This window comes from Corythoichthys intestinalis, chromosome 15 (genome assembly GCF_030265065.1).
Source record: "Corythoichthys intestinalis isolate RoL2023-P3 chromosome 15, ASM3026506v1, whole genome shotgun sequence".
Classification (NCBI taxonomy): Eukaryota; Metazoa; Chordata; class Actinopteri; order Syngnathiformes; family Syngnathidae; genus Corythoichthys; species Corythoichthys intestinalis.
Genome location: NC_080409.1, coordinates 13,821,654 through 13,847,385, shown reverse-complemented (window position 1 = coordinate 13,847,385; position 25,732 = coordinate 13,821,654). Strand labels below are relative to the sequence as shown.

At 42.5% G+C, this 25,732-nt stretch overlaps 1 protein-coding gene across 4 annotated transcripts in view; it reads left to right on the top strand.

Annotated features, from left to right (window-relative positions):
• The window catches only part of heatr5a (HEAT repeat containing 5a), a 74,686-nt gene that overhangs the window by 2,968 nt on the left and 45,986 nt on the right, over positions 1-25,732 (top strand). For all 4 annotated transcript variants that reach the window (XM_057858529.1, XM_057858528.1, XM_057858527.1 and 1 more), the window contains 14 exons: positions 486-653; positions 712-923; positions 1,003-1,111; positions 1,237-1,386; positions 3,616-3,790; positions 3,855-4,015; positions 6,605-6,845; positions 7,201-7,344; positions 12,090-12,340; positions 12,406-12,517; positions 24,026-24,178; positions 24,257-24,356; positions 24,435-24,544; positions 24,613-24,776. In XM_057858529.1, coding sequence (XP_057714512.1) covers positions 528-653; positions 712-923; positions 1,003-1,111; positions 1,237-1,386; positions 3,616-3,790; positions 3,855-4,015; positions 6,605-6,845; positions 7,201-7,344; positions 12,090-12,340; positions 12,406-12,517; positions 24,026-24,178; positions 24,257-24,356; positions 24,435-24,544; positions 24,613-24,776 — 2,208 coding nt within the window. In that variant the 5' untranslated portion in view covers positions 486-527. The remainder of the gene's footprint in view (positions 1-485; positions 654-711; positions 924-1,002; positions 1,112-1,236; positions 1,387-3,615; positions 3,791-3,854; positions 4,016-6,604; positions 6,846-7,200; positions 7,345-12,089; positions 12,341-12,405; positions 12,518-24,025; positions 24,179-24,256; positions 24,357-24,434; positions 24,545-24,612; positions 24,777-25,732) is intronic.

Sequence of the window (25,732 nt, the reverse complement as noted above, 5' to 3'; positions counted from 1 at the left end):
GTGTGCATTAGTTGTGTATTTATGTCCTCAAGCTTCTCTACTGGGAAATTATTTAGTAAACAGTTTGTCACAATAGGGTTGTCAAAAGTATTGAAAACTATCGAAATATGGTTGATATTTGATTGCAATAAATTGATACTCATTTGTTTTTGTGCTAGAAATTTGGTGTAATGGAGTAAATTTTAATTTGCACTACTCATGATAGCAATGGAGGATATTTTTAAAAATATTTTCCTAGTTAACCGCCAGTTAACTGCCATTGACGGCGCTAGATGCCCAATTAATTTTGACTGGGAGGGGCGAATGACCGTTTGTTAAATTTTAGTCTTGTGAAAACGGTAACATTTTATTGTGTCAAACAGCATTTTTTTGTTTTTAATGGAGTCCAATAACCTGCTCAGCTTCAACACTTGCAACGATTGCTGCCAAAAAATCTAGTCAAGAGGTTGATATCGTCTTTCTTGCATTGTGGGAAATGTGGGCAGGATGCTCGATAGGTTGCCGGCTGCGGCTTTCTGAGAAGGAAGATGACGAGCGTTCAGAGTCTCCTGCTGGATGAGGAAGCGTGCAGTCAACTGAGTGAACCTCAGCGAGCCGAATTCATCTTTGAATGGCTCAGCCGCCTGAAGAAGCTCCTCCCGTCCAGTGACAGGGTAAGTTGGACTCCCTGGATAAAGAGTCGAGGAAGCTAATGTTCGTTCTCCCTTTTAGGCCACCGTCAAACAGAATCAGCACCGCTTAGTGGATCAGCTGTCGTGCGTTTTGGTGGGATCGCCCGGCCCGCCTGCCCGCGGGTTGTTAGCCGACTGCCTGGCGCTGCTTTTTCGGCTGGGAGATTCTGTACCCTCTAGCTTACTGGTGGAAAAGTGCAATGACTTAATTCGCGTCAGGGACGACTCGCCATCCGGTCTCCCCAACAGATTGTGAGGCTTGGGACAACAAAATGGCTGACGTGTTTTTTTTCTTCAAATATTGTCACATGAGGGTGTTTGTATGTTCTAGGGCGGCCGTGGCATGTCTTGGGGCCATGTTTGAGCATTTGGGCCGGATGCTGAGCGGTCTCTTCAAGGACACGCTGGCCAACCTGCTGAAGGCCCTGAAGCATGCTGAGGTTGGTCATGCCTAAAAACAACAAAAAATTAAACACTCATTGCTCAAGTTGCGAATGTTCATTCGTCCCTCCAGTCCAAATGGATTGGACGACTTTCGCTGTCACCGAAGTTTTTTTTCTGACAGTCCCAAGGTCGCTACGAGATCATGATGTCGCTGGAGAGGATGCTGCGAGGTCTTGGTGCGGGTGCAGCATCGGGTCATCGCGACGTTTACAAAGCGGCCAGGACCTGCCTGACAGACCGCTCCATGGCGGTTAGATGTGCCGCAGCTAAGGTGATTATGCAAATTAGCTCAAATTCTAAATTAAAGTTCTAAATGTGTCGTATTGTAGCATAACGTTAGGTGGGTATTGAGATACTGACAATCAGCACCGGTAATCAGATTAAGCGCATTCACGCGAGAGCGAGCGAGGTGTGTTTACATCCCACGGAGAGCAATGGCTGGCTGCATAGACTGCAAAGTTGTCTTTGATTGGGATAGCGTAACATCATCAAAACACAGAACCACTGGGAATTAATGTGAAATAAGATTTTTTTCTTAAATCGACACATTATTTGTGTTTGGAGTATTTTGGTGGTCCTGTCTGTTTTATAAGTACGTCCGGGCCACCGGGGCATTTACAGTGTATCACAAAAGTGAGTACACCTTTAGCATTGCAGCAGATATTTAAGTATATCTTTTCATGGGACAACACTGATAAAATGACACAATGAAAAGTAGTCTGTGTGAAGCTTATATAATAGAGTTAATTTATTTCCCCCTCAAAATAACTCAAAATATAGTCATTAATATCCAAACCCCTGGCAACAAAAGTGAGTACACCCCTTAGAAACTACGTACATCCCTAAATGTCCAAATTAAGTACTGCTTGTCATTTTCCCTCCAAAAATGTCATGTGACTAGTTACAGGAGTGCTGTCAGCATTGCTGCAGAGATGGAAGAGGTCGGGGGTCAGCCTGTTAACGCTCAAACCATACGCCGCACTCTACATCAAATTGGTGTGCATGGCTGTCACCCCAGGAGGAAGCCTCTTCTGAAGACGGTACACAAGAAAGCCCGCAAACAGTTTGCTGACGACATGTCAACAAAGCACATGGATTACTGGAACCGTGTCCGATGGTCTGATGAGACGGGCGGGCTATCTTGTGTACCGTCTTAAGAAGAGGCTTCCTCCTGGAGTGAAAGCCATGCACACCAATTTGATGTAGAGTGCGGCGTATGGTCTGAGCACTAATAGGCTGACCCCCCACCTCTTCAATCTCTGCAGCAATGCTGACAGCACTCCTGTACTGAGTCACATGACATTTTGGAGGGAAAATGACAAGCAGTTCTCAATTTGGACATTCAGGGAGGTATGTAGTTTCTAAGGGGTGTACTCACTTTTGTTGCCAGGGGTTTAGATATGAATGGCTATGTTTTGAGTTATTTGGGTTTCAAAGTGTCATCTTGTCAGTGTTGTCCCATGAAAAGATATACTTAAATATCTGCAGAAATGCGAGGGGTGTACTCACTTTTGTGATACACTGTATTGTCGACCTCTGATAGCGTTGTCCTTACAATATATGCTACAATATGCGCTCGTCTATCAGTGTTCATTTGAAATAGCTGAAGACATTTATTTATTTTTGGACTAAATTTTTTTAATTTTACAGACGAAAACATTATTAGTGAATGTTGACTAAAAGTAGACGAGTTTAGTCCAGAGTTTTTAAGTAGACGAAGACAAACACATTTTGAGATGACTAAGACTACTAAGTACCGTATTGGCCCGAATTTAAGACTGTGTTTTTTGCATTGAAATTAGACTGAAAAAGAGGGGGTCGTCTTATATTCGCGGTCTAGACGTTATACCCATTCACGACACTAGATGGCGCCAGATATCATTGAAGCGATGTTCTGTCATGACAGATATCAGCTTCTCTCAAGTTTAACCAGTTTGCATTATTTTATTGTAATGTTTTTCGTTATTCAGATTTGTTTCAAGGTTACAGTTAGACTTCACTTTGATGGTTAATGCAGTTATTGCAATTTTGTTGTTTTATCACAATAGATTGGTTTATTTACATTTCAAAAACCAGAAGACTTTCATTTACGAATGTGATTGCACTTTAGTTTACATATTTAAATGTTCAGATATTAAGATTTGAATGAGGCAAAATAACATGCTTTTCTCTCAAATATATTGTTATAATCATTTGTTTCGGATGTACTGTAATTATTTTCTGTATAAAAATTAATTTGGTGTTCAAAAAGTCTTTTTTTTCAAACTTGAGTCTTGAAAAAGAGGGGGTCGTATTATAATCAGGGCCGTCTTATATCCGGGCCAATGCGGTATTATGGGCCAAAAGACTAAGATGAAAATTAAAAGGGCTGCCAAAAACCACACTGTACAGCCCGGTGTCAGAATCAGTATCGAGATCCAAAAAATAGTATCACTTTAACTCTTGTTGCTATGTTGTGTCCTTGGATAAATAAATCATTTGTGTCTCCGTCTTTCCGCAGTGCCTGCTAGAGCTACAACGCGAGGCGGCGTTCCTTTGGACCAGCGAGCTGGAAAACGCGGCCACGCTGTGCTTCCGGGCTTTCGAGGGTTCTGACCATGACGCCCGCGTCTTGGTCGCCAAGCTGCTAGGAAGCCTTCTGGCATCCGCGCTGGATCCTGGAGATCACGGCAGTTGTAAGTCCAGTTGAAGCAGCGATTCAGCGCTTCTCCTGTGCTGATCCTTTTTTCCCTCGTGGAGCCCCCAGACATAGTGGGCGAGGCCGCGGCGCCTTGGAGGAGGTCATGGACCTGTTGTCTTTGGGCTTCGTGAGGGGTGGCGCGGGCTTCCTGCGGGCCAGTGGCGACATGTTGAAGGGGACCAGCTCTGTGAGCAAGGAGGTCCGCATCGGCGTCACCCAGGTACGTCACCGAGGCGCTTTAGCTGCTGTTGACTGTAATAGACGTCCGATCCATTTTGACTGGGAGGGCACCCTGATCATTTTTTTATTTTTAAAGACGTCAAAAATATCAAATAAATGAAAAAACAAACAAAATTATTTAGTATTAAAAATATTTTTTGAATTAAAAATATTTTTAAATTATAGTTACTGTTTTACCCTTTTTTTGTTTTTTAAATTAAAACTGAAGAAATACATAATTAAAGAGAATATTCAGTTTTTATTTTCCTTTTTTTTGTTTAATAAAGTACATTGAATTAACATTTTAATTGATTAAAAGAATGCTTGGTTCTTTATCATTTTCCAATTAAAAATGCCTTCAAATAAAATCTTTATTTATTTATTTTTTACTTAAAATGATTAAATATGTCTGCGGAAAAAATACTCCGAATCAAAATGGTTTTGATGTCTAGCGCCGTCAAACTAAACTATCAAATAAATTATCAATTTGTCACAAAAAAATGAAAAAAAAAATACTCAAGAGACTATTTTTTTATTTTGCGCTTTTAAAACTAAAACAACTTACATTTTTAAAAAAATGAATACATTTTTTTTCTCTATTAAAAAGAATATTTTAGTCTTTTAATTACAAAAACAAAAATACTATTAAAAAATAATCTTTATTATTTTAAAAATTGGGAAAAAAAGTTTGTTTTAATAAGAAAACCTAAAAATAGATAAATCAAATGATAAATAGGGAAATAAATTAAAAAAAAAAGATGGCTAGAAAGATAGCTAACACTCTTTATTGTCCCACAGGGAAATTCTTTTTCACAGTCTGTCATCACCAACATTAATACAAACCACCTCAATTCATAATAGACAATATTTAGGGTAGACAAAGAGAACACTCAAACAACTGGCCCTTACAGGGCTATCGTGGGAGGTAATTGAGTCCTAAGATGGCAGATGGGACAAAGCATTTACTGAAGTAAGCCTGTCTCCATCACAGGGTCCAGTTTGAAGTGTGAGGTCAGGGGATTGTTATTGACAGTGCAAGGCTTGTGACTGCTCTGTGATTATTTTTGTGATTGTTATTTTGATCAGTTTGTTCCTGTTGGTGGTGAACAGCATATTATAAAAGCAGGGCGAACAATACAGAAGGATGGGTAGGAGAATGCTATTAAACGGTAGTGACAGGAGATTGGGGGGCAACAGAAAGAGCATAGAGTTTATGGATCACGTGGAGTCTTTTGGAAAAAGAATTATTAACACTCATTAAATAATAATAGGTAATAAATGAATAAAAATCCTTTGTGTATTAGGGAAAAAAATATGAAATATTTAAATGATTTTAAAGTAAGTGATTTAAGTATAATTTGCCCTTTAAAGAAAAAAAATATAAAAAAAAAACCCTGAAAGAGATTTTTGTTTTGAGTTTAAATTAGTGCTGCAACAATTAATCGATTAACTCGAGTAATTCAATTCGAAAAACAGCTTTGAATCAAATTTTGCTGCTTCGAGTATTTGTTTCATCATTGACGTTATAATGGTTTGTTTTGAAAGTGTTTGCATTTAGTTTTATTGATTTGGGCGGGTACACTGCCCTCTAGTGGCAACAGGGAATATGACATAACTCATTTGACATGGCTTAATCTAGCTGCTCCCTGTTAAGACCAACATGTTTTTTAATGCATTCATAATTTAGTGGGAATGTGTTTGAGTGATTTGCTGAAAAAAAAAAAAAAAAAAAAAAAAAAAGTTAGCATTTTACAGCATTTAAGACAGCGGACTTTTGCTATGCAAGTTAGCCAATTGTTGTACTTACATCCTCATTTCCTTTTTTCTTTTTTTAATACCGTTTGAGGCAAAGTTCAGGTATTTTGATTTATTTTTAAATAAAAGTGCAATTCTGCATAGTTTGAAGAAACACTCTGGATTTTATTTTCTGTTCGTATTAATGCCCTTTTGAAAGTGCAATTTCAGCAGGCATCTAAAATTTATTCTCCAACGCATATAAATGTTCCTAATCCGGTTACTCGATTATTCGACTACCAAAATAATCGATAGCTGCAGTCCCAGTTTAAATTAAAAGAATAGCTTGTTTTTTCCCCACTTTTTAATTAAAATACTATCTTTTTGTATTTAATGCACAAATTTAGTTTTTTTCCTTTACCCTTAAAGGGCACTCATTGAACTCATTGGCTGCCATTGACAGCACTAGACATACAATCCGTTTTTATTTATTTATAATTATTCATAAAAAATACGACAATGATTAATAATTTAAGAAATAATTGCTAATATATATTTTTTAAATGACTAAAAATAGTCGCTTGGTCTATAAAATGTTAACAGTTTAAAGTGATGAAAATGTCTGGGGAGGCGGGGGAGTCTGCCAGTCGGAAAGAACCGGACGCCTGACACTGTCAGTGGCTGCTCATGAGTTCATAATTTGTCATTAAATTTCCCACTATTACACATCAGAAAATACAATACTGTGTTTTTCCAATTCATAAAACAAGTTTTTTCTGGAATGTAAGTAATAATGATGTTGGCTGTTCCCCTGACACTTAAGAGTTAAGTTTGACTGAATTGTCCTTTTCCGCAGGCTTGCGTGGTCTTTGTGTCGCTGATGGGGGGCGCCTGGCTAGAGGCCAACTTGGCGTCATTCCTGTCACCGCTGATGGCGCTTGTGTCCAACTTCGGCACGGGTGATGCTGCCGCGGCCACCTGCCGCTGCGTCTCTTTCATCCTGAGGAGTACAGTGGGGTCCCTCCTAGGCGAGAAGGCACAGGGCAACGCTGCCAGGCAACTGTGCGCCACCGTGGCACAGCACAAGCACACTTTTGGTGAGTTTGTGCTAGCATAAAGGATGTAAATAATCACTTTCCAGTAGCATTGATAGCATTTGACGTCCAAACCATTAGAAGTGAGAGACACGGAAGCAAGTTAAAGTCCTTTGTCATATTGACGGAAATTCGTCAGGAGGGGTACGATAGGTCAATCTTAAGACTGACGTGGATCAGCATTGGAAACTAGAGTTAGTTTTTTAGGAAATCCCGCAGGTTACTGGAGAATGAAAATTGTATTAATCCTGTGGTTGGGATGGTACGGAAATGATTATGAAATGAACAGCTATGAGCAACTATTTTAATAGTCAAGGCAAATTTAATTGACGTCTCAATGTGTTTGTTGCGCACGCAGATCTCTCCGCGGCTGACGGGAACACGGATGGGAAGGCCGGCACCTCTAGTCAACACGTGTTGGTCTGCTGCCTCCTGGAGTTGGGAGCGCTGATTCAAGACTTGGGCTCCATGGCCGCCCCGCTTTTGACTGACAGTAGTACAGGTTTCACTTCCACACACACACACACACACACACACACACACACACACACACACACACACACACACACACACACACACACGAGTTTTTAAAAATGATTCTTCCCTTGGCACATTTTTTTGGCATCATTTTGCACGATGTTAAAAAAAATAATTAGCTCGTTGGCTGCCACTGATGGGGTTAGATGTTCAATCCTTTTTGACTGGAAAGCGCGAATGAACATTCGTTAAGTCGCCCCTCCGAGTCAAAATCAATTGACCTTTCGCAAAAGCTCCACCCCCTTTAATTACGCTTGCAAAACAGACATGCTTCGTCACTAACGGCACAGCCATTGCAGACAGACGTATATACCGGAGGCTATTAAATGATATATGTTGGCGCAAATCCAGTGCAACATCATCCAGATTGAGGCAAAAGGGTTTACAAAACTCAGTGGATGGTCATGTTGAAAATCTAGCAAGCTATCAAGGCGAAAGTATACAGTTACAGCAACATTGCAGGCAGATGTAAACCGGATTGTTTTAAGCACAGGTGGGTAGTAACGTGTTACATTTACTCCGTTACATTTACCTTAGTCACGTTTTGAGAAAAATGTACTTCTTACAGTAGTTTTACTAAGCCATACTTTTTACTTTTACTTAAGTAGGTTTGTTAAAAAGAAACACTACCCTTACTCCGCTACTCTGGGCTACACTAGCTGTTACATCTTTCCGTTTTATTCTATAGACCCTACCCACCGACGTCACAAAATCACGTGATCGCTGTATTGTTCCGCCTCCTTGTCCGTCATTTTGTGTCTGTATTATCAATGGTCTCAATTCATCGAGCAATTTATAATGCATTTCATGGAAGACCCGGTGCTTTCGGATGCCGTAAACTCACTTGATGCGTTGCATAAAAGGCGTTATGCGGAAAAGCTTCAGTTTATCCATTCGCCAGATCCATATTTGATGCCTAAATCGATGTTTTTCGACCCGCTGTCTTCGCCTTATTTGCCTGACATCTGCTAGCTACCCTGATATTTACAACTATCTTGTCCACACAAAATCAGGCTATTCTCACGAAAGTTTGAAAAACTTTAAGAGCTTGGAGGCTTATAAATACTTTGTTGCTGGTTGGGTGAAATAGGTCCTCGTCCACGAAAATTCGGCAGGAATCTATCTTGTGCTTGGAAAGGTGAGTTACGAAATTTTCAATTCAAAATCTTTTGTTCTTGCTAACATCCACTGTCAAGTCTAATGTATTTCATGTCATTTGTCAATGGAGCTAGGGCTTTTAATGTTTGCTCTCTCCTCTCCGGGTCTCTCGGAATCCGGTAGAACTTCAAGTCTCTCCGTCTATCTTCTCTGTTATTGCAACCGACCGCCACACACGCCTTCACCATTTTGATTATTAATGTTAACGAGCAGAGAAACACGCCGTAAATAGGAGGAATGTACGTAGCCGTAACAGGTCAACACGATGTGTTGACGGACAATTGGGCGGCACCAGTCAGGAGGGCGGAGTTGTGACGTCACGTGGGTAGGGTCTATATATAAGATTTTATTTTATATCATTTTTTTGTCAGCGACGCAAGCAATAGCATAACCAGTTTCACCATGGAGACACAGGAACAATAATCACATCTCCATGACTTATAACAATCATCCGGAGTGGAAAACACTCACAGAAAATATGTAACTGAAGATGATCCAGAACGTGAAGAAATTGATAGTCCAGCTGCTGATCGCAGCCTCTGGAGGACGTAATCCACGTAGCTCCAACCAAGTTGGTTTCGAGACTTCTGGCAAGCGCGGTATAAACACGGTACTACGACCTTCGCTGATGCGAGAATGTAGAAAAGGAACTAGTGCTGGGTGAGTGGGGGTCTTATATGACCTCTGACGTCACCCAGGTCACGTCCAATGGCGTGACTTTGTTGGTATTTTATTCTCGACCTTTGTGCTGCGCACACGTAAATATCCAAGTGCTAAGCACTGCCCTCTGGCGGTCAGAAGGAATGAAATGGAACAATCAGACTCAAGCTTGCCGTTCTATGATCACGATGGCCTGTTTAATCACGTGGTGTCTTTAAAGCACCGTAAAAATTGAAGTATTATGACATATAGCGCTGCCCTCAACATGACTCGAAAGAGCTATTTTCTCCATTAGAGGGCACTCATGCTCTTTGGACGAATGGTGCGTCAGTTTTGTTGGTCTTTTTTCTCTCGTCCGAATTTTTTAAAAATTTCTTTGGCTTAATGTGGTTATGTAATGTGTTATACAGTAGTACAGTTAGGCATGTGCCGGTTACGGGTTTCAAGGTTTACCGTGGCATGAAAACATCATGGTTTCAAAACCACTAAAATTTTCCGTCATACCGTGGTATGGTATTCGCTATTTTACAAGTCTCAAAAATGCAGCCAGAGGTATCTTGTAGCGGCAGCGCTCACCCCTCCCTCTCCGGTTGTTGATGTGTGTGTGTCAGTGACGCTGTTCTGCTAAACACCAAAAAAGAAACACTCCAAACAAAAGGCGTACTTTTCTTGAATTTATGGAGGTCTCAAATCATGGTAACTGAAATATACCGTTTTAAAACGTTGTACAATAGTATTTTACACGTGTGAGTAGCTTCATTACCACAAACAGAACAGAATGTGAGGAAGTCATCCATGAAAAAGTTCGCCAAAAACAAAACACACATTTTCCTTTCAAATTCAAAATACAAATTAACTAAAAACTTACAAAGACGAATGTTAGCCTAGTCTTAGCTGGGAGAGCAACTTCGTCGAGATTATAAATCTCACGGCCACTGAGAAACAAGCTTGAATGAAGGAACATCAAAGATCGCTAATTGCGACAGATGATCTTGCCCTAAGCACAAATGTACGCTCGCTGGACAAGAAGAGGTCTCACTCCCAGTGGTTTTAGATGAAACCTTTACACAACAACATTCACATTTTAACTAACTTATCCATTTTTAACTTATTAACTTATGAATTCTGCGTCTTTTTAACACAAAGGCATGACATGTAGACTAGAGTTGACACAGTCGCTGAAAATGGCGAAACTTCACTTGAGGTTTTGCCCCTTCAAAAAAAAATAAAAAATAAAAAAATAAAAATTACAGTCAATATTTTTCAATTTTATTTAGAAGTGTTTTTACTTTTTTATGGCTATTAATTTAGTTCTTGTTCCAATCTTGAGCAACCTGAGCTGTGGCTGTGGGTAGTCTATAAGCTCTATTTATTTTAATTTTATTTAAAATTTTTTGTTTGTTTATTTATTTATTTTTAACATAATATTCATGTTCCAATTTGCAAATATTTTCTGAAAAATAAAAATATCCCGGAAAAAAGTTTTTAAAAAAAATTATTTTCTTTTAGCCCATACCTCTAAAATAACACATTTTAGAGCTATAATTGCAATACCGTGATACCGTAAAACCGCGGTATTTTTGCTCACGGTTATCGTACCGTCAAAATCTCATACCGGCACATGCACAAGTACAGTACAATATAATAATAACAGTTTAACAGTTTTTCAGAGAATCTGAATCGGGTGAAAAAGAACAAATTTTAATTTTTAAAAAATATTTAAATTATACCTGAACATCGTCATTGCGATGTGCGGATGTGCAATACTTGCAGCAAAAGGACGTGCGCTAACTTTTTTTTTTTTTTTTTTTTTTTTTTTTTTATGAACACGCAAACTTGTCTTTTGGCTTCATGCTTGTACAGCGCCACAGCCTCTCACCCTCCCTTCTGCTAAGCAGTGCGACCAAACTGGTTTTCTTGGTCACCAGTGCAGCTGGCGTTTGGTACTCAAAGTTAACGATGATTGACAGGTTTGTAGCTTTGATCTGGCACAAATGTGTTAATCATCGTTAAGCTTAGTACATAGAAGTGTGCTGTTGCAACTCATTCATTGTGTAAGTGAGAGGCTGTTCTCAGCAGTGCGAGTGAATTTGAGTGGACTCACTCAATGAAGCATTTAATAAAGACGAGCATTTTTCTACGTTATTATATGTGAATAATTCACATTATGTAGGTGGGACAGTGATTAGCACGTCCACCTCACAGTTCTGAGATCGCGGGTTCAATCCCAGCTACGGCCTACCTGTGTTGAGCTTGCGTGTTCTTCCTGTGCCTGCGCGGGTTTTCTCCGGGTTCCTGCCACATCACCAAAAACCGTGCATTTTATGCTGATTGAACACTCCAAATTGTCCGTAGGTGTGCGTGAATGATTGTGTGTCTATATGTGCCCTGCGACTGGCTGGCAACCTGTGCAGTGTGTACCTTGCCTTCTGCCTGGAGTTAGCTATGATAGGCTCCCGCGACCCTCATGAGTATAAGCGGTTCAGAAGATAAATAAATGAATTATATGAATGATATGGAGTTTGATTAAAAGTATGGTGTTAAAAGTGATCCAATGAATGCGCCGACATTTTCTGCTGGTTTTTAATGTACGGTACTTCTGAATTCCTCCAATCCTTTATGTATATGGTTTAAAAATACTCCAAAAATGACAAGTGAAGCAAAAAATGACTTCCTTTTACTCTTGTTACTTTAACTGATTAGTTATTTTTCACCCCTGCTCAGAAACTACAGTATGTAGATTAAGATTTGAAGGGTGAGACTTAAAATGTCCTCCATTTTTAAAGGTAACCCAAGTAAACAAAAAGAAACTGAAATGAGTAACTGAGGTTTGGGCTTTCTGTAGTGGGTTGACCAAAATTCCAGCACCCAACGACATTTTCGTGCACGCAGGCCTCCTGGACTCCGTGATCTCAGTCCTCCTCCACCCGATGCCTCGAGCCCGGCTGGCTGCCGCCTGGTGCCTGCGTTGCGTGGCAGTGGGCGTGCCGTCGCAGTGCTGCCCGCTGCTGGACCGGTGCGCAGAGCGTCTGACAACGCTCAGGTCTTGCCCCGAAGCTGTTGCGGGCTACGGCGCCGGACTGGCCGCCCTCGTCGCAGCGGTGCAGTGCCGCACCCTCGGAATACCGTGCGACAAGAGCAAGGTGCGCAACTGACCAGTGAGTCGGAGTTCAGTCAGCGATGTGGGCTAACCGCGCCAATTTTGCAGGCGGTGCTGGATCTGTCCGAGGACTTGCTGCGGTCGGCTTCGCAGAACGCACGCATCGCGCTGCAGAGGATGCACATCGGCTGGCTGCTTATCTCCTCCCTATGCACTCTGGGTAAAATAACTTACATTATATCAGTTGTCAAAACTGCGGCCCTGCCATGTCATTTTGAGTGTTCCACCTAAATAAAAAAACAAACCTATTTTTTAGCTAAAATAAAATTGAAATCAAATGAAAATAAGAGCAAGACTAAATAAGAGCAAGACTACAGGAATCCTATTTTTTATATTTTGTGTTTTTTCTGTTTTTGGAAAAAATATAAATCAATAACTCATTGGCTGCCGTTGACTGGAAGTCTTTTTATATGCTCTCCAGACTTTTTAATCCCTAAAAAAAATCTAGTAGAAAAGTTGTTTTTTTAAAAAAATTATTTGGTGTGCGTCAGTCTTGCGGCAAAACAAAGAAACTGCCGCGCTGTCATAAATCGTCGTATTTCGAGCATGTCGTCGGATGTAGAAACAAGTGGCGAGTCAAATTTTACGTCGGATGTTGAAAAGGTCGTGTGTCGACGCGATCATATGTTGAGGTACCACTGTACATTATTTTCAATTGATTGCACCCACATGGATGCCACGAACTGTATGTAAAAAAAAAAAAAAAAAAAAAAAGTTGCCTGAGAGTTTAAGATGATGCTCGCCACGTTAATTACTAATGCTAACGAGAACAAGAATGCACCTCAAAATGTGTTTGCCTTCATCTAGTTTTTGTTGACGTTTACTAAAAAATATTTTTTGTCCGTAAAATTAAAAAAAATTGACTCCAGAAATAAATAAATAAAGGTTTCCAATTAATGAACCTTGACAGACGAGCTATATTGTAGCGTCTACATGGACAATGCCAATTTGATGATTATACACACTCCGCAGGAAAACAATACATTATCATCAATGAATTATACCCACCTGGAGGCCACGAAATGTATGTAAAAAATGTCTGAGAGTTTAAAAGGAAGTTCGCTGTTAGCATTAGCCTATTGCGAATAGTGTTGCACCGATACCATTTTTTGAGCCCGATACAGATACCTGGCTGTGCAGTATCGGCCGATACCGATACCATTCCGATACCACTCTGTTAGCAAAAAAAAAAAAAAAAAACATACATACATATATATATATATAAGGGCTGTCAAACGATTACAATTTTTAATCGAGTTAATTACAGCTTAAAAATTAATTAATCGTAATTAATCGCAATTAATCGCAATTCAAACCATCTATAAAATATGTCATATTTTTCTGTAAATTATATATATATTCTTTAAAATAAATTGTTGGAATGGAAAGATAAGACACAAGATGGATATATTCATTCAACATACGGTACATAAGGACTGTAGTGGGCATTTCACTCTACTGTCATTTACAGGCATGAAAATCTCTCACCTTTCGGCGAAATTCGCCGTTTTGAAGTCTAAAAGGGCGACCTACGTGAATTGCGTAGATCCGAGGAGAAATTATTTTTGGGAGGGGGGGGGGGGGTCGGGAGGTTTTATTTAATTATTATTATTATCATCATGTGATTAACTTAGTACGTCAACTGAGCACTTAAGAACACAGTCAGCAAATCCTTCTAGATGCTTCGCTGACGAGAACCAATCATCGGCCCAAGCTGCGTTCCATTATTCCAAACGCGCGCACTCCTTACGCGTGTACATGGAGTGCTCGGAGCGCCTTCGGTTGCATTGCAAAGCAGCGAAAACAAAAAGCAGGCCTTATCCACATCGGGGCAGACCAGAGCGCAGCATACACACTTGCTTGTATTTGCCAGCAGATTGAATTTGGTGAGTAATGGTTTCAATCGTTTTCACGTTTTGCGATATAAAAAAATTACTGCCATTCGTTGCAGCTTGCGTTGAACACTGCCAGAGCTAGCCAAATCTCCCATGAAAAAAAATAGCTCCCGTTAAATTGGCGTCAAGCTTGGGTATTTAGCGGTAATATAAACGAGGAAACACACTGTTGAGTCAAATTAAGCGGCTTCCTCTCGGATGGAGGGGGCACCTCACATTGCTCCCGGTGTCCGCCGGAGACGCGTTATTTTCGGCTTGGATTTGAGCTGACAGCCGGTGTCGGCACAACAGCGGCCCGACGAGTGGTGGGAATGAGTCCTGCTTCTTAAAGCTTTTCAGAAATACAGGGATCCCTCGTTTTTCGCGGTTAATGGGGACCAGAACCCGCCACAATAAGTGAAAACCGCGAAGTAGCGCTGCAACCCCCCCCCCCCCCCCCACACCATTTTTTTGTGCGTGTTCAATGCATTTATTCAGATTTTACATTGGAAAAAAGATACATACAGGACTGTCTCAGGAAATTAGAATAAGAACTTTATCACAATATTCTAATTATCTGAGACAGTCCAGGACTGTCTCAGATAATTAGAATATTGTGGTAAAGTTCTTAATCCAGGACTGTCTCAGATAATTAGAATATTGTGGTAAAGTTCTTATTCTAATTTCCTGAGACAGTCCTGTATATATAAGACATGTTTTTTCACTTTTTTCACCAAAGTATCATTTATAAATGGTTTTCAAGCACTTCAAAATGTAAGAATTATGATAAGTTTTAATCATGTTACTGCCCCACCGAATTATTTTTAAACAAGAATAAAGCAGTTAGAAAATGCTTGGCTTTTTTAAAAGCTTCATAGTGAGTCTATTCAAACCCTCTCAGGCTTTGGTAAACGGTGATTGGCACATGTGCAAAGTTTTTCTTTTTATATATATTTTTTTGTTTGAAGCAACTTATTTGATTGAATAATAAAGACACAAATGTCTTAGCCAAAATGTGGCCCAAACGCAAAACATTACTTAAATGGAAAAATGTGTTTCAATCAAGAAAAATAGTTTTCAAATGCTTTTTTTGTCTCAAATTTATTATTGCAATCAAAAACATTTTTTTTTTTATTGAAGCTACTTTTTGGGATTAAAAGTATATACTGTATTTTGATTGAAGCAACTTTGTTTTTGATAGAAGTAACTTTGTTTTTTGATTGAATAATAAAAACACAAATCTAACTCCATCGTTATTGAGTGAGAAAGAAATTAAGAAAGCTTTAAAACTAAAAGCCTCCGGGGAGTCTGTTTGTTTTTTAAAATATTTATATTTCATTACATAGACATGCGTCGTAGGGAAGGGAGATTGAGGGATAAAAAAAAGGAGTTAGATGAGGCTGCTAAAGGCAGTGGATACCTCATCAGCTGGGTGAATAGCAGACCTGGTAAGAACAAGTTTGCAAGGATAGTCGGGTGTTAAATCCAATTATAAATACAATTACAATGTTATTTTTCTAAAAGATTTTTATGTCATTTCTTTATTAATCATTAGGTGCTAGATTTGTTAAGTATGGATAATAATGAAATAATAGTTTTAAGAAAACTGTGCTGTTGGTGGCTCAGTGACCATCTGATGTGGTTTGTTCTCAGATGAACAAGTTGAGGAAGGAAGTTTTGATGCAGAGGTTGAAGGAAGAAAAGAGGCAGACTGACTCAGTCACAGCCAGAAAGTGTTGATGACAGTTTTGATCTCTATTCACTGTTGCCCCCTCCCAATTAAAGTATGTCACAGTCGCAGCCAATTATTATCTAAAGCTGGTTAAAATGTAAGTTATGTTGTTTTAAGGTGTATTAAATACTTGTTCATGTGCCCCTTTTGATCTACGAGCACCCACCCCTCCACCGGTCTCTGCATGGCCCTGCTGAAACACAGTGTGGGTCGACAGAGCTCAATATTTTGTTGGGGTGTACAATACAGTGTACTGGAACATATTTCCTCCACACCCTTCTCACCTTTTTAACCCCTGACCCATTTTCATGCCTGCATTTAAATCTGTCTATGCTGTCCTCACTCTGAAGCGTCTACTTTTTCCAAAGCTAGACAGCTAGTGAACGACGCCTTAATAATCAGACTTCTTCCTTTTTCATCTGATTTATTAATAAAATTGCCTCAAACCATTGTCCTCTTTAGACCGTCGTAAAACTACAAAAAAAAAGTACACAAGCATTGCATTAGCAACAACGTTAGCTTAGCACACTATACAGGTTCACTAAACATAAACAAAAAGAGTCTCATACAAAAAATATAACATTTCGCTTACTAACATAATATGTACATTCTTTACAACAACCATACTTACGGACAAATCTTGTCCAAGGATCATATAAGCACAACATTACAACGTAGGCGTCAGCCCAAGATGTCGTGCAGCCATATTGAACTAGCAAGAAAACAATAAACCATGTCGCAAAGTGACCGCAAGAGTTCGCTGTTAGACAGCACAAAGAGCCTTGCTGTAAAACTTATCAAAAGGCAGAATACTGTCTGAGCGGGACATGTGCGTTAATTGCGTCAAATATTTTAACGTGATTAATTTAAAAAATTAATTACCGCGCGTTAACGCGATAATTTTGACAGCCCTAATATATATATGTATGTACGTACAGTATAAGGGATGCAACGATACAGTTAAGTCACGGTTCGGTACGATTTTCGATACAATTCAATACATTTAATGCTCTGAAACAGAAAATACAAATGTTGTTATTATTATTTATTTATTTATTTATTTATTTATTTGCTAACAAGCAAAAATAACAGTGCCATCATATAAACAAGCATTTTAGTGCATAATATTTATGTGCTTACTTCTTACTGATCTGACAAAATTTTGTAAATAAGTGCTGACAACAATCTTTACTGTTTGTAAAGTGGGGCACACTGTTGATTGCTGCAGCTCTCTTAGCAGCTATAGTTACCATATAAGCAAAACGAGAGTTACTTCTGTAACTAAGGTTCTATGAATTCCGGATGACCGCCAGAGGGCGGTGCTTAGCACCTGGATATCTACGTGTGCGCAGCACAAAGGTCGAGAATAAAATACCAACAAAGTCACGCCATTGGACGTGACCTGGGTGACGTCAGAGGTCGATAAGAGCCCCGCTCACCCAGCACTAGTTCCTTTTCGGAATGTACTCGCAGGGAGTCTGAGTGACAGGCAGCTCTGGCGGTCATCCGGAATTCATAGAACCTTAGTTACAGAAGTAACTCTCGTTCTATTTCATTCCTTCTGACCGCCAGAGGGCGGTGCTTAGCACCTGGATGACTTTATACCAACAATGTCACGAAGACACCACACATACCGAGGATCAGTCTCGGTGAGAGGAAGCCGACAGCACTACTGAAGCTACCGGGTGAGGAGCTGCCACATTCACTCTGTAGAAGCGGGCAAACGTACAAGACAATGCCCACGTTGCTGCGGAACAGATGTCATTCAGAGGAACACCTCTCAGTGCCGCCCAGGAAGTTGCCATCTTCCTTGTGGAATGGCACGTGACTTTAGGAGGCTGAAGACCTTTGGATTCATAGGCCTGAAGAATAGCTTCGACAACCCAATGTGACAAGCGTTGCTTCGAGACTGTGCAGCCTTTATTTTTGTCACCAAAACATACAAAAAGAGCATCTGTTTTACGAGTGCTTGCAGTCACACTAATATACTGCTTCAGCATACGAACAGGACATAGCAAACTTTGCAAATGTCCGTCAGGTTCACTCACATTGTTAAACACAGCCAGGGTAACTGGCTGGTTAATGTGAAAGGCTGAAAGCCTCTTCGGTAGAAAACTCGGATTGGGCCATAATGTAACCCCAGAACAGTCAGGATTCCACCTTAAACAGTTCGGAGAAATCGATAAAGCATGTAATTCACTCACTCGCTTCGCTGAAGTAATTGCGAGGAGGAACGCAGTTTTTATTGTGACCCACTTAAGGTCAGCCCCATTCAAAGACTCAAAAGGGGTTGAACACAAACCCTCCAGGACTAATGGAAGGTCCCACGTGGGGACGCGTGGTAATCTTGGAGGCCGTCGACAAAGGGCACCCTTCAAAAACCGACGCACCAGGGAATGAGAGCCCACTGATCGGCCATCCACCAAAACATGGTGGGTGGCTATCGCAGCCACGTACACTTTTAAGGTTGATACAGAAAGTCCCTTATCAAGAAGTTCTTGTAAATAGCTAAGTAATATTGGCACAGAGCAGCGCACAGGATCCACATCGTGATCCTTACACCATTTATTGAACAGTCTCCGCCTGTTACTGTAAAGCGCCCTCGTGGACGTCGCACGAGCATCAAGTACAGTTTGTACAACCACCTCTGTACAGGACTCTAACAGAGAGTCCTGCCCTTCAGAGGCCACAGGTACAGGTGAAGACGCTCCGGGTGGGGGTGCCAGATGCTCCCCTCCAACTGGGACAACAGGTCCATTCTCTGGGTCAGAGGCCAAGGATCTCCATTGAGATGTTTGAGAATCAACGGAAACCACATTCTTCCTGGCCAGAACGGAGCGACCAACAACACCCTGTGATTGTTCTGGCTGATTCTGTGCAGAGTCACCATTAAGAGAGGAAGAGGCGGAAACGCATACAGGAGAGAGTCTGGCCATGAGTGTGCTAGGGCATCCTGACCTAGTGGACTGTTCGGTTCCGCAAGGGAAAATCACAGTTGACAATGAGTGGTTGCTTCTGAAGCGAAGAGGTCCACCTCTGCAACACCGAACCTCCCCCATATCTCCTGAACCACAGCAGGGTTCAACCTCCACTCCCCAGGCGGTGGTTTTCTGCCTGGAGAGTAAGTCTGCTGCACAGTTCCGCACCCCCGGAAGATGGACTGCCCTGAGACTCAGAAGGTGTGGAAAAGCCCACAGGAGAAGTTTTTGAGCCTCCACCAGTGAGAGAGGAGATCTGGTCCCCCCTTGGTGGTTTATATGGTAGACAGTGGACGTATTGTCCGATCGAACCAGAACATGCTTTCCACTCAGCGCAGGGAGAAAATGCTTGAGACCAAGTCGAACAGCACGAAGCTCCAATACATTTATGTGACAAAGTCTCTCCAGTGGGGACCAAACACCCCTGATCGTCCTGTGGTTCCACACTGCACCCCAGCCTGAAAGCGACGCATCCGTTACAACCACTTCTCGGCGTGAGGGAAGAGAACCTAACGTGACCCCTTTGCATATGAACTGCCTGTCCATCCAGGGCCTTAGAAGTCGATGACAACGCCCTGAGAGAGTCACAAGTCTGCGTTGATGTCGGGTGGGATCCAATCCCAAACCGTTCATCCAAATCTGTAACGGGCGCAAAAACAAAAGCCCCAATGGCACCACAATTGATAGTGCAGTCAGTTTCCCCAACAACTGGAGGACGGTCCCGTATGACAGACTCGCACTGTGTCTGACACGCGTGACCGCTCGGAGAACGTCGTCCACCCTTTGTGGCGACGGAGAGGCGGTCATAGTTGAGGAGCTTAAGCTCATGCCGATGAAAATCACATGTTGGCTGGGAATCAAATGACTTTTCGAAAGGTTTACCTTGAGACCTAGTTGCTTCACATGGTTCAACAGCAGCGTGGTGTGGCTGAGAGCTTGTTCCCGAGTCTGTGAACACACAAGCCAATCGTCCAAGTAAGGAAGAATTCTGAGGCCGCGGCTCTGCAGGGGGGCCAGCGCCGCAGCCATGCATCTTGTAAATGTCCGGGGAGCAAGACAGAGGCCGAATGGCAGCACTCTGTATTGGTATGCTTTTCCTTCGAAGGCAAAGCGAAGGAAAGACCTGTGGTGTGGTACCACTGGCACGTGAAAATAGGCGTCCTTTAAATCCACACTTGTAAACCAGTCTCCTTGAGTGATTGATTGGAGAACGTCCGTCGTGCGAAGCATGTGAAATTTTAGACGCTTGAGGTAACAATTTAGTAATCTCAGGTCGAGGATAGGGCGAAATCCGCCGTCCTTCTTCTGAACAAGAAAATAAATTGAATAAAACCCTTTCAACAGGTTTGAACTGGGAACCAACTCTATAGTTTCCTTCTGTAAGAGTTCTACGATCTCTTTTCTGAGGGCCATACGTTTCCCTGGATCTGACACAACTGTTGTCTTCACCCCATTGAACTTTGGGGGACGACGCTTGAACTGAATAGTGTAACCTCTGAACAGAGTTGAAATGACCCATGGGTCTGGAACAAGGGCGACCCAGCGTCTGAGATGGTGTTTGGTAAAACGGCTGAGGCCCTGGCAATGGTAGTCAAACTCTACCGTTCCTGCCCCTACCAGCGGTAGAGTGCTTGGAGGGGCGAGTGTGTTGAAGTCTGTGAAATCGGTCGGCTCTTGGAGGTCTTCCTGTCGGCTCCCGAAAAACAGGCCGTAGAGAGGAATGTCCATCCGCAGAAACTGGACGTGCAGTTCTCGGCGCAGGTGGAGCCCTGGTTGCAGAGTGATAGGTAGGAGCACGTCTGTGGGGGGGCCTGGAAGCTCGTTGCAGGTCAACAAACTGTTGCCGGGACCTGTTGGCTTCCACAGCTCTCTCAAGGGTTTGTTGGGCTGCTGGGCCAAACACTTGACCCGGAACAACAGGTAGAGTGCGAAGCGCACCCCTACACGACTCAGTCAGAGGAGACTGTGCCAACCATACTTGGCGTCTGGTCACAGTAAGTGTCGACATGAGTTTGCCAAGTTCTCTGGACATATATGCAAATGTCTGGAGGGAAGCATCGCTCAGGTTCTGTAAACTTTCATTGACACCTGCAACCCTCAATGACTGTGAAAGGGCCAGGGCAAGGTGGGAAAATGTATTACCCAAGCGGCCAATCCGAGCCGCAACATCATAGGCCTTGGTAAGGAGATCATCAGTCACCCGGCACTGTGGGCGCGGGCAGCATCTGCTGGGTCCACTATCAGGCTCGCGACAATGCTGTCCACCGACGGCATCTTGTTTAACCCATATTGAGCAGCATCATGCATAGAGCTGAGTGCCCTACAGTCTTGGGACAAGTGGGTGGACGACTTAGGATCTGTCCAGCAAAGCTGAAGCTCTTTGATATAGGGTTGTGATGCTGGCACACAGAATTGTGGTTTTTGAGCGGTCTTAAAGAAGGCACTAGAAACCGAATTGTCAGCTGGTAGTGTCTCAATACCCAGTTGTGAAAGGGCTAATTGGACAGTTTGCTTTATGAAAGACAAACCAGGACTAGAGTCTGGGGGTAGGGACTCGGAAGTGTCAGAGTCTGCTACCGAGGGGCATGGAGAAGGCCCGATGTCAAGGTCACCACCATAGGTAACATCTCCGGTCCTAAACAGCGAGTCACTTGCTGCTATGGACACAACGTCCTCTTCCAGGTGGCCAACCACACTGCAGTGCTCCTGCTCAGGCACGCTATCAATGACACCTGTGTTTGCACACATATCCTCCCCTGGCTGTAAATTCAGGAGTAATGATTTAATCTGAGTGAACTCAGAGGCCAAAGTGTCAACCTTAGCAGATAGCATGTGGTCGGTATCACAAGCCTTCTTTGATGAGGTGGCCTCAACATGCTGCTTCTTATGGCGCTTGGTCGTCTTTTTTGGGCTCGACGCCAACGCGCCGTGAGAAATTTCATTTTCCACCAAAGCCAGTCTAGCGGACCTTTCTGACAACGGGATGCAGACACAATTAAGACACGCTTCCTCGGTGAGCGCCTTTCTTAAATGCCCAACACCTAAACACGACGGGCATAAAGTGTGTCCGTCTTCTGGGCTCAGGTGGGCTAAACAGCGAGCACACGCGTTCACGAGCGGTCCCGACATGCCTACACACAGTGCGAGCCCTACTCACGAACTCCGGAGTGAGTCAGCAAAGTACGAGGCTCCCCGAGCGAATAACACTCGAGGCCCAGTCCACAGTATTGAGGCTCGAAGCAAACAAGCCACTCGGTTACAGCTGGAGGAGGCGCGGAGCGAAAATACACTCACACACTCCCGTTGTAGAAATGCAAAGAGTGAGTAAAACACTCCCGTTGTATAAATGCAAAGAGCGAGTAAACACTCACGGCACACCAAACAAAAATGGCGCGGAGCGGGAAACACTCACAGCCTAATCAATAACCCGGTTCGGAAGAAACCGCCGCGGCGACACATTAGCCAGTGCGGGCCCGCAGGATTGGTGGAAATAGCCGCGGTGCTACATTAGCGTATCAGAGCGAATATACTCACAACAATACAATCAATAGTGTCCAGAGCGGAAAACACTCACAGAAAATATGCAACTGAAGATAATCCAGAACGTGAAGAAATCGATAGTCCAGCCGCAGCTCGCAGCCTCTGGAGGACGTAATCCACGTAGCTCCAACCAAGCCGGTTTCGATGCTTCCAGCGAGCGCGGTACAAACACGGTAATATGACCTTCGCCGATGCGAGAATGTAGAAAAGGAACTAGTGCTGGGTGAGTGGGGCTCTTATCAACCTCTGACGTCACCCAGGTCACGTCCAATGGCGTGACTTTGTTGGTATTTTATTCTCGACCTTTGTGCTGCGCACACGTAGATATCCAGGTGCTAAGCACCGCCCTCTGGCGGTCAGAAGGAATGAAATAGAACATCCTATTTGTGGTCCGAGTCCATCTGTAACATGTACTGAATTAACAGTATTTGCAGCATTATCTGTAGTCACTGGTATGGATTGATTTGGCCTGCTTAACTTCCATTCAGTCATGGAGGTTTCTATTGTAGTATATGGACTAAGCGTGGCTCTGGGCTCACGCAGCTAATGGCATGGGATCTAATGTAGCACATCTAGGTTGCTATTTGATGATATCTAGTGTGTGCACGCGAGAGTTGGCATGGAATCTAACTTTCTACATCTAGGTTGCTATTTGATGATATCTAGAGTGCGCGCTACGCCGCTTCAGTGTTTTCTGGCCACAGAAGTCACTCCTGCTCGTTACTGCACAACATATGACAATCGACTTTCATAAACAGGACGAGTTTGAAGTACGGTGCTCTTAATTTGCCACTCATTGTTCATCATGAAACCATGAGTTTGCTTAGTCTCCCACGGTCTTAATGTTTCTGATCCCATTGGCGCTACAACAGCAAACGTTAGCTTATGCATGCTAATCGTTTGTGAATGCCATGTTAGATGAGCAGCGAAACATCGCGGATATGCGTTGTAGTGTACATCCGTAATATCGAAGACGAAGGTGTAAATTTCGTTTGGTAATGGCGAGACAAAGACTTACAGATGCAATGATTTGGGAAGTTACCTCACGTTAGGAGGACAGAATATTTGCATTCAAGTGATGCCAGTAGATGGTATCCGCGCCCTAAATGTTGGTACTTGTCGATACCGATACCACCAATTCGGGCCGGATCGGCGCTCCCTGCCGATACTGGTATCGGTGCAACTTTAATTGCGAACGCAAATAACTATTGCTATGCTAACGCAACGAGTTACATTTAGTTTGTGATGATCACTCAGCAAAGCCCTTTAAAGGCTAAAGCAACATTGCATATTCCCTCATGCCAAGAAAACAAATCTTACCGTGTGTGTAAGCCTTCATGGAGACTAAAGTCTCCATGACACACTGGTGAGTCGGGGGGGCCACAGCGCGTCGAGTGACACAATGATTCTATGATGCAGGCGAACTACACATAAAATGTCACATATTGTGAACATGTGAATTAAAATAATGCGCATGTTCATCTCGTTTTTTAATAAATTGCTTTTATGTGGGGTTGTGTGTGTGGGGGTGGGGGCGTTTTCAGGTCCAGCGGTTGTAGATCAGCACCTCCCTCGCCTCCTCCTCCTGTGGCGCTGTGTGTTTCCTGCCTCCCTCAGGGAACAGGAGATGGAGCTGAGGCGAGGGGACTACTTTACGTGGAAGGTGACGCTGGAGGGACGTGCCGGGGCGCTCTGTGGTGAGTGCTCATTTATAGTAAAATCATACAGACTACGTTACGTGCAAGTACATGCTCATGTTGTTTGCCTGTTATCAGCAATGAAGAAGCTGCTGATCCACTGCAAGGATCTGGTGACCGATGACATCATCGGTCACCTACTCACGCCCGTTACTTGTGCCGTGGCCCTCCTCCCGAAGTCAGTCGCCGATACACTCGCTGCCCTGAAACCACGCAAGTATCATAATTGTCACTGACTCTTTCTCAACTCATGTAGACTTCCTGCTCTGGTGGGCTCGTACGGTTCTCGCGTGGCGGCATGGGCGCCACTTTACCGACTGCGGGCATACGAGCTGCTTGCCGCGCTGCCGCCACACGTCTACAGAGGTAACGCCGCTGTTATATTGCCCTCTAACGGTCGACGCGCTTCAAAATTTTTTTTGCGGTTCCGGCAGAGAGTTTTGGTTTGGTGATGAACCAGCTGGTATCGGACCTGCTGGCCCCGGAGAACCTCAACCGTCCGTGCTCGGAGCCCGACTTCCTGCCGTCCCTCTGTCACCATGATGACCTCCCGCTGCTCGGCCCGGCCTACCATGAAAGCGGTTACGTTGAGGATCAGGTGAGGATAACGAGACGCTTAAACACAAACTTTCGGTGCCATTAGGAGGATTGACGTCCAATCATGTAGTGTCCAATCATCTTTGTGCAATGAATTAAAATCCGTTTATAATGAGCAAATGTGCAAGGCATTTGAATGGGAATGCATAAATGAATGAATGAATGAAACTGCAAATAAAAATAAACAAGAAAAGCTGCAAAAAACACAAAAAAAGCAAAAACGGAAAAAGCTGAAAAAAACGTAAAACATAAAAACCATGAAAAACTATGAAAAACCGAAAAACTGGGGGGGAAAATACAAAAACTGCAGAGAGGAAAAAAAAAAGGCCTCAAGGCAACTGTGTTGGTAGGGGTGACAGTCCCATTATACTCAATGCATTGGCATCACAATGTAGTCATTTAGGGCTGCAGCTATCGAATATTTTAGTAATCGAGTAATCGACTGAAAATTCTATCGATTAATCGAGTAATCGGATAAAACAAATATATTTTTAGGTGAAGAGCAATTATAGATATACATGAGAAAACAAGACATTTTATCATTTTCAGTCAATCAATGTCTTTATTTTTGATGTATATTGTTGAAAACAGCCAACAATTGCATCTCAGATGTAACTAGAATTTTAAAAAATGACTAATTCACTGCTTTCACTCAAAAAACCTTTAGATCTTATTTTAAAAAAGTATATAAACACACCTAAAAATGCCTTTACGCTTGATAACACACATCACTTAAAAGTTAGGATTTTTTCCCACGTTTTTCAATTAAATTTCTATTTGTGTCAAGCCATTTTTAAGTTCTAGTTAAGTTTTAAGTTAGTCTAAACTGTAAGTCCTGATAGGATTTTGAGTTTTTGCATGCACTGTTCAAAATAAATGTATGATACAGGCTGTATTGGAGCACGTTAGGGACTAGTGCTACTTGGTGTTTTATCCAGCAATGACTACTGAGCTAAA